This window comes from Solea senegalensis, linkage group LG9, assembly GCF_019176455.1.
Source record: "Solea senegalensis isolate Sse05_10M linkage group LG9, IFAPA_SoseM_1, whole genome shotgun sequence".
Taxonomy (NCBI): domain Eukaryota; kingdom Metazoa; phylum Chordata; class Actinopteri; order Pleuronectiformes; family Soleidae; genus Solea; species Solea senegalensis.
In genome coordinates, this window is record NC_058029.1 from 9015472 (window position 1) to 9028332 (window position 12861).

At 39.5% G+C, this 12861-nt stretch overlaps 2 protein-coding genes across 2 annotated transcripts; one reads left to right on the forward strand and one right to left on the reverse strand.

Annotated features, from left to right (window-relative positions):
- The first annotated feature begins 211 nt into the window (after positions 1–211).
- On the forward strand, positions 212–3929 carry LOC122774233 (2-iminobutanoate/2-iminopropanoate deaminase-like). Its single transcript, XM_044033332.1, has 6 exons — positions 212–405; positions 1032–1137; positions 1355–1409; positions 1499–1567; positions 3680–3735; positions 3813–3929. Exons 1-6 carry the CDS (start codon positions 341–343, stop codon positions 3870–3872), a joined length of 411 nt encoding a protein of 136 aa, XP_043889267.1. The 5' UTR covers positions 212–340; the 3' UTR covers positions 3873–3929.
- Positions 3930–5199: 1270 nt separating this feature from the next.
- Positions 5200–12752, reverse strand: LOC122774104 (calphotin-like). The gene is made up of 4 exons (XM_044033118.1): positions 12426–12752; positions 8452–10053; positions 6373–6435; positions 5200–6150 (listed from the first exon to the last, which is right to left on the reverse strand). The coding sequence occupies exons 1-3, from the start codon at positions 12511–12513 to the stop codon at positions 6377–6379; spliced, it is 1749 nt and encodes a 582-aa protein (XP_043889053.1). The 5' UTR covers positions 12514–12752; the 3' UTR covers positions 5200–6150; positions 6373–6376.
- Between the last annotated feature and the right edge of the window lie 109 nt (positions 12753–12861).

The following is a 12861-nucleotide window of genomic DNA, read 5'->3' on the forward strand; positions in this document are numbered from 1 at the left end:
AACTCATGGGATTTTTAGTGTATCGGCGCATCGAAATAAACAAACATAACCTTAACACATATAACCTGTATTCTTTGTCTAATTTTCCAATTTATGTTGTAAAATTAGATACAAAAAGTAAAAAAAAAAACATTAAATATGTTTTAATCTGCAATTGTACTAAATGTAAATGCATGATTGCGCGTTTACAATGACACTTACGGTAAAGCGGTTTTGACGTTCCTGTGTCGTCAAATACTCCTCCTCTCCTTCATTTCCCTTCTCCTTTAACACAACTTTCTCTGTTTTACATTGTTTTTAAGTGTCTGTGTGTGCATTGCAAATCATATACATCGGTGAAATGGCTGCTCTCATCAGGAGAATCATCAACACAGCGAAGGCTCCTGCTGCGATCGGCCCGTACAGGTGAGAGGAGCTGTCTGTGGTCAGGCTGCTCTGCACGGCTCCAGTCAAAATGTGACACTGGTGTAAACGTAAAATGTAGAGCCATAACTATTGGCTGCCAGCCATTTTCAGAGCAGTGGTCGAATTGACGTATATAGCAGCCAATGAGATATAACTTCTCAAACTGAATTGTTTTGTTAAACCACTGTTTTGCAGCTGCCATCATATGGTTGCAGCAGTATAGTCCCTCTAAGTGCAGGGTCAAAGTGCAGCTGTTAGGGTGTACTTTAAACTGCTAACTATTGACAAGACAAACTGTTACTGTTAGTATTAAAATGAGAAATGAGTGCAAACACTGCATTGTGCTATACACCATGTTTTTAAACCTATGTCTTTTAAAAGAGGTCTCAAACTTTTGGCTCCCTTGCAGCCCCTCGTTCAGTTTCAGTGAACGAGGCCCACCACTTTACATGTAGTTATGAGTTATTTCTGTATGTTTTTTTAATCAATAGATTCAATTTCAATCATAAATATATTTATATTGTGATATGTATTGTTCCATATCAAAACAAACCATTTTATTTTGAATGATATATTATTATTTCAAAAGCAGCTGTTACTTTGTTTCTGTTTGTATGTCCCTACAGCCAAGCAGTGGTGGCAGACCGGACGGTGTACATCTCAGGACAGCTGGGAATGGATCCTGCCAATGGACAGCTGGTGGACGGTGGTGTTCAAAATCAGACCAGACAGGTGACACATCACAAACTGTGCAACTGGAAAATGTCCAACACTGAATTTAATTAGATGTTTCTTGTTTGGTTACGTCCAGTGCTTCAAGATAATCTTTCCATCCATAAGATGGTGCTATACACACACTTACAAACTACAATTTAAAATGATGCATACTTGGTTTTAAAGCTTTAAGAGCAAAGCAGCTGTATTAAATGAAAAATAAATCTTCCTCCAGGCTCTCATAAACATGGGTGAAATCCTTAAAGCTGCCGGCTGCAATTATGAGAATGGTGAGGAAAAACTCAGAGCTATTGCATTTTGAACAGATGTCTTATAGTCTTTCTTTTTTGTCATTTGTGTTTCATCTTTTTTGTTGCAGTTGTCAAAACCACAGTGCTCTTAGCTGACATGAACGACTTCACCAACGTTAATGACGTATACAAGCAATGTAAGTGCAATCCATTTACTTAATTATAAAATGTTCTCATTGTTGTCTTTCACTATTGTTGTACTATCATTCATTTCTGTGGTAGGCCCTCACATCATTTCAATTGTTTAGTCTTCATTTTGCCACTGGGTGTCAGTACAATCCAGACTGGCTGCAGTAAGCAGGTGTGACTCATTTTAGCTCAGCAGGTGATGTTTCACTCTTATGCAAGCAAGCAAGCAAAGTTTATTTCTGTAGCACTTTTCACAGATAGAAATCACAAAGTGTTTCACGACAAATAAAATGCACGAATAAAAGAACATTGAGAAGAAACACATGTACTCAATACATTTAAGACCAGTGTAAATAGACATGGAATAAGAACAATCAGTGAGAGTAAGAGCCATTCACTTAGAAATAAAAGCATGTCTCAAGAGATATGTTTTTAAGTCTCTCTGAAAAGAATCAGTAGATTCAAGAGAGTGTAAAGGCTTGAAGGAAAAATACATTGGTGTGAGGGGCCACCGAGAGTCTTTGATATGAAGATCTTAGTGATCGTGTTGGTGAATATGGTCTCAAGATATCAGAGATTAAGAGCTGTAAAAGTCAGTACTAAAATCTTAAAATGAATTCTAAAATCTAAAATGTTATGCACACACAGACGCTGCTGTATCATTGTCTCTGTACATGACTCTGGCCTTTTCCAAAGTGTGAAGCGTTACCGGCTTATTTAGTTTTTGCCAAAGTGTGCAGAGTCACTGATAGTGACACCTGTGTTGTATTGTTCTGTAGCTGTCTGTGGATTGAGCCTAAAACTAAATGTCAAACAACATGCCACATCTCATGAGCAACAAGAATTCTGTGAAGGCTGACATGGAAAATCAGAAATATTAATATATCTAAACAATATTCAAAGCTGCATATATGAGGCAAGCATTAATTTCGGACTCAATTTGTCTTATAATGACAGCACAAAGCTGCTTCTTAAACCATGAAGATGATGTTGTTTCAGTCAAATGCTTGTAAATTCTGACAGCTTCAGAAAAAGTATTATTCAGGCCTTAATCCAGCCTGAGTATAGATTGATCCCCCGTGTCTTTTAACACAAACTGTCCTCATGTCCTACTTCACAACATCAACAACAATAATATTGATCCACCAGATTCTTTAGTATCATGTTACATATCTTCACAATAGATCCAGATCTAGTTGTTTTATTCAAACATTATTTTTTTTTTTTCACACTAACAAATGTGTTTCTTACACTGCTAATCTGGTGCTATACTGGTGACACCAGTTGTTCAAGAAGTGTTGAGAACACGTTCTCTGCATGTATTGTTGCTTGTTCCCCTGAGGTTGAAGAGCGGTGGAGTTACACAGGATTTACATAAAAATCCCTTCACAATATCAATCAATCCACCCTGACAGGTTCAACACAACGAGAAGAGGAACAAGGCAACGTACATAACATGCCTGAGCTGAACACGCCTTCTCAATCCTATAGATCTATCTATCTATCTACATAGAGATTTATTCAAATAAAACAACAAAGATATGGTATAATATTATATTAATTATTAATATTATATATATTATATCATATCCAACAATATAACTGAATTTATTTTAAAAAAAAAAAATTGGTAACACTTTAGATTAGGGAACACATATTCACCATTAATTAGTTGTTTATTACATGCAAATTAGTGACATAATGTCTCTTAATTAGTTATTATAAAGTACTATTCTGCATGACCTTATTATACAACCAGTAAGCCATTAACTGAGTTTATTTTTTAAACCTTATTAATTTTATAATTATTGCTTATTAGTAGGAAATAAGGAAGTTGTTGTATTTGATTTACGATCTTAGTATGCTTTGCTGGTAGTATGCTTAATAATGACTAATTAAGAGCCAATATGTTACTAATTTGCATGCTAATAAGCAACTAATTAATGGTAAATATGTGTTCCCTAATCTAAAGTGTTACCAAAATTGTATTTACTAAATAAACATTTCATATTTATTTTTAATTGGAGATGGATGACACTGACATTAAGTCAACATGTTTCCCTAAAGTCAACGTTCTTGAATGTGTCTGTCGTAATCTAATGTCATTTTGGTTTTTCTAGTCTTCAGCACTAACTACCCAGCCAGAGCTGCGTACCAGGTTGCTGCTCTTCCCAGAGTATGTATGTTTTAAAGAGTGTTTGCTTTGAAACCTGTTTTGGATTGAACCAAACTAACTGTGTTCTCTCTTTGTAGGGGGGGCTGGTTGAGATTGAAGCAGTTGCTGTTTTGGGTCCTCTGACCAATATTTCCTAACAAGATTGTGCCTTACTTTGTTGACAAATATCAATAAAACAAACTGTGAAGTAGTAATTATTTTAATTATAGAGGCATCCTCTCTTGTTGAGCCTTAAGTGCTTATGGTGTATTTTACTTACAGTAAAGGAAAAACTAAGTGAGATTTGCTGTAGTGCAGCTGATGCTGTCATGAACCACACACACACACACACACACACACACACATCACAGTGTATCCTCGCTCCTAAGATGATGCTTGAATAAATATAGTATTACTAAATAATAAAGTACCTTTTTCATTTACTTAAATTGTGACCTGTAGATATACAATAACATCACAAATGAATTGCAGAGGTCAGTTACACAGTTACAGAGGTCACTGTCACACATTTTTATTACTGTTTAAAGTTAAAGGAAACATGTTAAACTGAAACACTGGACTCACTGATAGCGATCACGGCTGAACGATTTTGAATCAATATCTAATAGTGATTATTTTTGACTGAAATTGCGATTGCCATATTTGAGAGAATGGTCATTTTTATTTTCATTGAAAGACGTTTAAAAGTGTGAAACCGTGATGTTTCCTTCTGTCTGTAGAATATGTTTTGTAGGTCAACTAAGACAACGACGACAAAAAAAAAAGAAAAAGCACTTACTTGTACATCGCTTGTACACTGCACTTATGACTAGCACTTTATAGTTTGGCTTACTTGAAGCACTTACTTACTTCTCGCTCTTGTTTGTACCCAAATGTTGAAATGCACTTATTGTACGTCTGCTAAATGACATATAATGTAATGTAATGTACTCTAAAATGTTTCTTCAACACGCAGTTAACACATATTGTGCCTGTTGAGATTTGGAAATTGCAGTAGGCCATGTTATCATCAATAACTTTGCAAACTCTGTTTATGTTTTGGTTTGGTGTTTTCCTGCTAAACGTCTTAAAGGCTGAACTTCACCAAACCTACAAAGCCTCACTATCCTCGACAATAACATCTCAGCCAGGGGAGAACATAAATTAGGCTAAGCAGTGGACATGTGTTAAAATACAGATGGCTAAAAGCTAAAAAGGTATTTGACGACAGACATGCAGGTATGGATACGTTTCTTCCTGACAGGGAAGCAAAACGGGGAACAATTACAACAACTACAGTTGGTTCACACTCTCCCTCCCTCTCACTCATACAATTAAGCAAATAGGTTTAATTGTCTATAAAAAAAATAAATAAAACAGACAATGGGACAGTTATGTATGTGTATGTTTATGACCATGAACAAAGTGTAACGTAAGTGATGATTCCATATATTTGGGAAAGTTTGGTCAGTTAAAAAGCACATGTATCGGTGATGTAAAACTTTATTCTGTACACTAACGGGTTAGCAAAGTCACAAACAAAGCTTAGAAAATGAGGAAGGAACACAAAGATGTCAGACATCAAAACATGAAAACAATTTTTGTTTTCATTGATATTATGCAATTAAAATAATTTTTCCTTGACTCTTTGTGACACATCATCTCACTGTGCTAGACATATTTTAATGCAAAACACAAAACCAGTGCGGTATTATAAGCATAACCGGGCTTAGTGATGCCTTTACTGTACATGATGTTGGGAATGACTTCATATTTCAGATACAGCAGCAAAAAATGACATCATGAAACAGCCAGTGCATCATCAGTACACTTGGATCCTCATCCTGGCTTTGATTTTCTTATTAATCCAGTCTGTATTTTGATTTTTCTTTCACCCGACATCATTTTATCCATAATTTCTCAGTGAAATATCAAAAGGGCTTATTTAAGAAAGCATAGACTGTTAAACAAACATTATTAGTAAAGCAACAACCAAGTGAACACAAATCAAAATGGATTCATGGTTATACATGTTAAAGAAAATATTAAATGTCTTTTTTTTTATGTTACGTTAATCTCTTTGCCTTATTTTATTCACACTTTTTTTGTAAGCGTCATTCCCCAGACGTCAGCACACTAACATAACAGACTTCACACAGTATTGCACCTGTCTCATCTCATTGTACTTGTGCTAATTGTTTGTGGCATGTACTAATACTTTCAAAAGGCCTGTGGCTTTAGGCACTTCAGGTCTCAGTATGAAAATTATTTTTTTTTGACAAACATAAGGAAAAATAATCCAAATTTTAAAGTTATTAAGGCATATTGTACATGAATAGTGTTGTTCATATTGTTCTTACAGTACACCTGGCATTTGTGTTGTAGTTCTGAGGAGTTCCCATCATTTTTGGTAGATTTGTTGTGTTATGTTTCCACCTGAAAGAGAGTGAACAGACTAAATATCAATGAAATTAGTGTCTCAATTATAGCAGATTTGTCAAACAAAATACTAAGTAATTACATTTTCTATTCAATTGGACCCTTTTTAACAAAAAAAAGTCCCAACGGATGAGAGGGATTCACTCTAACTGTAAGCGAGTGAGTGTGATTCTGCAGTATTTGCATTGGACTTAGTGTGGTTTGTGGTTGTGAACTTACAAACTCAGTCCGCTTTAGTTTTCTTGTTCGCTGTATCCTCGGGGGCTTCTGTTACAGTCTCCACTGCACACACACACACACACACACACACACACACAGAATCAATACATGGCATGTTTATTCCATAACTATATTCTATGTAGTCTTTCAAGGCGAGAACAGAAAGCTTGACTTGACAAAATAAGGAGCTAAAATTGCCCTTTAACCACATCTGCCTTTGCTGAGCCAGCTAGGTTTATGATGAACACACACACACAGGTTTGCTCTGCTACCCTTTAAAGGATTCTCATTCACTTCTATTCATTTAGACAGCCAAAGCATTATCTCCAACTATAACCATAACCAAAAATTAGGTTCTGCCTCATTAGGATCAGGCTTTGGTCTCAATGAGGACTACTAGTCCTGATAAGGTCAGTGTTAATGCCAGAAAAGGTCCTCAATTCTTAACAAATACAAGGACACACACACTACACTGTATGGTAATTGGTCTGGCATGCACACTGTATCGCCTCCAGAGAAAAAGGTTTCATGAATATTATGAAAGGGCCTCTGCACCAGAATTCCACACATGCTGCCTAAAAGGGGCGTTTCCCGTTTTAAAGTACAAAATGTTCCCCGACGGTCATGAATGGGGTTTGCGCTTAACTGAGAAATGAAGTGTGCTGCTCCTCACACAGGACAACTGACCACTGGTGACACATTTAGTGAGGAAGTATCTCAATTTGTTATCCAGAGAAAATTCAGGCTCTGTAAAGAAAACTTGTAAAAATCCACCAGTTTCCGAGATAACGGCAGAATTCATGTGTCATGATGCACAAATCAGCTGAATTTCTCTTCAAAGAAGCATTCCACACTTTGCATAATGGTTGAAATGCAGTCCTGTCTGCATGGATGGTATTTACATTGTTTGACGTAATAAGAAGCGTTAGGACACGGACATAGTGTCAGCAACTTACTATAGAGCACAATGAATGAGAGTTGCGTAACTCAAGCTGTTGTGCTGACAATAATGTTTGTGTGATAATCAACAAAGTCAAGACGAGCTAACCAGAGTGTGTATGGCTGCTTTTTGTGTTTCACACTACTTTATCAGTTCACCCTGGCGGGCCTAACAATATCTGATTCATCCTTTCAGAAGCAGCCAATCGGACGAGAGGACTGTTCAGCTCAAGGACGACTGAACGTTTGCTCCTCATGCATGTGTTGGACACCTGCTTAGTTACTGATGGCAGCATGTTTTGAGGGGGTGATGTTGTAAAACTGTCCTACTTTGGCCATTATGTGGAAAGAAAAGGGCTGTTTAAACATGTGGTTGTTAATTGTTTACCTGTGATCACTGAGAGTTTGACTCGTCCTGCTTGTTTGCACTTGCTCAGTGCCTAACATGTTTGCAAAGTTTCCTCAAATATTTCAGCCTCAGGAAACACCGCATTGTTAGAGGCTGTCAGTATTTATCATTTGTGCCTAATCAAGCACCTTTACAATTAGCTGTGAGACACCTTAAAGCATGACAGGTGTGTCGTGGCAAACAATTATCTGTCTAATCAAGTAAATCTGTGAGATGAACAAACTCCCTCAGGACATACAGTATACTCCCTTTACAATGGCATCTACCATCTACTAGAATTCTATTGTTGTCACTCCTTATTACCTAAAGATTATGGTTTAGGACCATTTGTACTGAGCAGCATAACTCAAAAAGTAAAGAACTGAATTAGATAAAATCTTCTGGGGATGTAGATTATGACCCAAGGTAGACATTATTTCATTTTGGTGGTGATTTGTATTAATACTGTAGGGAACTGAACAACCCTATCAGAGGTTTACATTCTAATTCTATTAATAGTCAGACTTTTGCACTGCAGTTATGTCACCTTTCAACGATCACACATTGACAATGAACAAAGCTTACTTAAAATTTTTAATTACACACTTCTAAATATAATTTATCTCTTTCCACCCTTCAAGGTTTGCTGCAGGAGGATTATTTTAAAAAAATAGATGATTGAACTTTATTGAACTTGCTAAAAAGAAGTAAATTAGTCATAGGATAGAAAAGAGGGTAGTCTTGAGGCATACCTTTGGGTGACGGTTCAGAATCTGCTGGTTTGGGCTCAACCACAGGTTCTTGTGCTGGGTCTGCACTGCCCACTATGGTCTCAGATGGCACAACTGCTGGAGATGCTTCTAAAGGTGTTTGTGAGGATGATGGAGTGTCTGGTGTTGGGGTTGGTTCAGCAGTAGAAGGTGCAGGAGGTTCTGTGGCGTTTTCAGCGTAATCAGGCTGAGCTGTGAGTGGAGATATTGCAGGCATTGCTGGAATAGTTGCTTCAGCAACCTCTGTATCTATTATAGGCACAGCAGCCTCCACAGGTGCAAAAGATGAGCTTGGTGCTGGATTTTCATTTGGTACTACAGCTTCAGGTGGTGTTGCAGCCTCACTTGATGGAGGTGCGGGGATTTCGCCTGGCTCTGAGGATCCTGTTGGTGTCACTGAGGCAGTCTCTGGTGCCACACTGTCAGGTGGAGACACTGTCTCCACAGGAGCAGCCACTTCTGTTGAGGCTTCTGTAGTCACAGTCACTGCCTCTTCCACTACCACAACTGGCTCTGATACAACAGGTTCAACAGCAAGTGTGGCTGCTTCAGGAGAGGCCTCAAGTGTCACAACAGGAACTTCCTCAACAACAGGAGCCTGTACCTGCTCTGCAACAACAGATTCAACAATGGGGGCCTCCTCTGCAGCCTCAACAAGGGCTTTGTCTGAAGACACGGCTTCAGCCACAACAGGTTCTACATGGGCTGCTGTCTCCACAGTAGGTACAACCTCAACTGCTCCAACAGTGATATTAGATGCAACTGGAGCCTCTGTTGGAACCTCTAATGGAGCCTCTGCTGGAGCTTCAGCTGGACTCTCTGTTGGAACCTCTGATTGAGCCTCTCTTGGAATCTCTAATGGAGCTTCCGCTGGAGCTTCAGCTGGACTCTCTGTTGGAACTTCTGCTGCAGTTGGAGTCTCTGTTGGAACCTCTGTTGGAACTTCTGCTGCAACCTTTAATGGATCCTCTGCTGGAGTCTCTGTTGAAACCTCTGATGGAACTTCTGCTGGAGCTGCAGCTGGAGCCTCTGTACCCACAGATGCTGCTGCAGCTGGAGCCACGAGAGCCTCTGTTGGTGCCTCTGCTGGAGCCTCTATAGCCACAGATTCTGCTGCAGCTGGAGCCACTAGAGCCTCTACTGGAACCTCTATTGGTGCCTCTGCTGGAGCCTCTATAGCCACAGATGCTGCTGCAGCTGGAGTCACTAGACCCTCTGCCGGAAACTCTGTTGGTGCCTCTGCTGGAGCCTCTATAGCCACAGATGCTGCTGCAGCTGGAGTTACTAGACCCTCTGTCAGAACCTCTGTTGGTGCCTCTGTTGGAGCCTCTGGAGCCACAGATGGAGCTGCAGCTGGAGCTTCTGGAGCTGGCTTCTCATGGGCATCAGGTTCTGGCAGTGGTTCCGCAGTAGTTAGAAGATCCTCTCCAGACCCAAGATCCTCCTGGGCCTCCAGGGCCATTAACACTGCCTCCTCCTCGTCGTTTCCTGGCTGAAGATCATTTAATAAGGCCGTCTGCAAAGGAAGCTGCATTTGGTCCTCGATGGTTTGTGTGTCTTCTGCAATGTGGCCATTTCTGAGTGCTGTCAAGACAGGGATAACAAAAGTGTGATGAGGATTTACAACTGATAACCTCATAACACTAATCAATCTTTGTCAGCCCTATCAGCTGTTTATGTCCTGTTAATCTGTAACACTGACGACATGGCAACACTAAGCAACAAAACTCAGAAACCTAATGGTTTTGTCAGTAAATGACCACATTGGTCATTCATTTTTCTGACCATGCACCATAGCAAGACATTTAATCATTCACACAATACTGCTATTTTGTCAACAGCGCATTCTTGTTTATAGTATGTTCAATATAGTATACTATATAGTATAGTATGCTCTTGTTTATAGTATGTTCTACTGTCATTTTTTTAAATGAAATCTTTATTCTATGAAAATTGTATTCATTTGATATTAATATGTTTAACATAACAAATTTGATATGCACATGAGTGATCATTTATCTTCAGTGGATTGTTTTATCTCACTAAATACATAAAAGTTAACCCCTCAACTAAAGCAGGACTGCAGCATAACTCAAAACGGACAGCAGGAAATAAGAGGGGCACACAGAATGCGTGCTGAAGAAAACATCCTTTCATTTCCGTAGCTGAACTGTGATTTATTAAAGCCTGTGTTAGTCTAAAGCCCCGAGGCGCTCAAATCATTCTCAAAGAAAATAAAATACCTGTGACGATTGCTTTGTTGCTTTCTGAGAACAGTTATGCAGTAATTCTTATTTCCTGAACTTTGCTGTTTTAACTGCCTGTGCCCAAGCCCTCTGAAAAACTCTAGCAGAACAACAATAGTGTGTAATAGTGTGGACAGTTTTCCTCAAGTGTCAGGAACTGTACATCTCAGTTTTTTTCAAGCAAACTTTTGATGTAGTGCATTATTATTCTAGGGATAAGTTTGGACGACATTGTTGACAAATGAGTGTTCATTTGGCTGAACAGGAAGATTTTTGTTCGCTGCAGTTTCCTGATTTTGCCTGTCAGACGAGATGAGAAGAGTTGAGAGTGATGGCTGGAAAGGAATGTGACGGTCTGGCAACTCAAATGAAAATGAGCCAGTGGAAGTACACGAGTGACATGTTTTATAATATCACACTTTTAACTAGAATTGTTATTAATATTGTTTTTTCTGTCTTTAAAACAATATTATAAACAATTCCAACATGTTCTTCAGAATCCCAGACCTGATATTGCCAAATGAAAAGCTCGTCGATGCCAGACACAGATCAGAACTGTGTTGAAAAGAACTGAGTAGATGTTTGGGTCGAGACAGAGATGTGGAGACAGACGTGTGTCAACATGGTTTAGCAGCCAAAGATGACTCTGGCCACAAGCACAACAGGGGATGGGACCAGTGGTGACTTGGATGGCACACAGTTGGTGTGTCAAACAGACCGTACACTTCATGCATTCAGCCACTTTTAGAGACGACTGCCTGGACAATGACTGTTTTTTCTTGTCACGCTGACATCAGCCTGACAAAATTGTCCAGGTGATCTCTGCTGCCTGGAGAGACAGTGTCCCCGACACAGACATCAGACATAAACACAGAGGGAGTATGCCAGGTATAATAACACTTGTTAGGCTACTGAATTCAACATATTGTGTTGCTTTTTGAAACTGAACAGTTAACTTGACTGACTCGAAAGCAAGAACATGTAATCAGGGCAGTAACTGAGACACTGTCATGTTGTATGCATTCAGGGGATGGGGGTGGGGGTGAGTGGACGGGTGCAGTGAGAACATACTGTACATGCAGCTGTGCATGACATGACATGACATGACATAGCTACATGCCGGTACATTGTTGGACCTATGAATGGACAATCATGTACTGTATCAGGCTTGTTGGTGGGCACCCACACAGAGCATGAGCACAGACTGCATTTGCAAATATTTTAAACATATCAATGACGTGGTCAGGCAACTTCTACAGTGTGATGGTAAACAGGTTAGGTTGAAAGGCAGGAGTGCCTCAGGCTGCAATGCTACTCCACTTCTAAGTATTCCCAGGTGGTTTCACACATGGGAACTGCATGTATGCAATCCTATAGCTAAACATCTACCAGACAATATTAACCTTAAACCCCAGTGCACTTTATAGAATGAGGTAAAAATAAAGCCAAAGTGGATCAAACAATTTAGTTCCTTCACAGAAAAAGGGCTCAACATGTCAGACGTTTTTTTTGAGTGAAAAAGTACATAATGTGCCAGACTTGCCGGCAGCAGTCACACCCCCCTCAGTAGGAAAGGAAGAGAAACCACAAACTGTTCATACATGTGCAAAAGTGGTGTGCTGTTACTGTAATTACATACATGCACATGAGGGGAAAACACTACTTAGAAAAAAGTTTACAGAGTAGTTTAGAGGAATTATCAGCACTTACCTGCTGTCTCTCCATTGCTCTCCTCTGGCTTTGTACCTGGTCTTTTCTCCTGCTCAATAGTCTGTGCACTGGATGAGGAGCACCCCATGTTTGACAATAGAGCTTAGATTAACAAAAAGAAATGAAAAAAAGTGGAACCTTTTGAGGAGGAATCACAAGCTCTCAATGACAGAGGCTGCTTGGCATTGGACAGCTAATGTCTATCTCTTCAGTTCCTAGGAGAATCTGTTATCTCTCTCGTTTGTGTGTCTATGCATGGCCTGCTGACCTCTGGCCCCAGACTATCTGTTGTGAGCATTAGAGCAGGGCAGGCAGTGCAGCTGGGTGTTCTCTGACTGACTGACTCCTGCTCAGTCTCTCAGTTCTTACAGGAGGAGGAGGAGGCGGCGGCACACATGCAGGGAGAATGATTCCTCCCCTTTCTGTGAGAATCTCC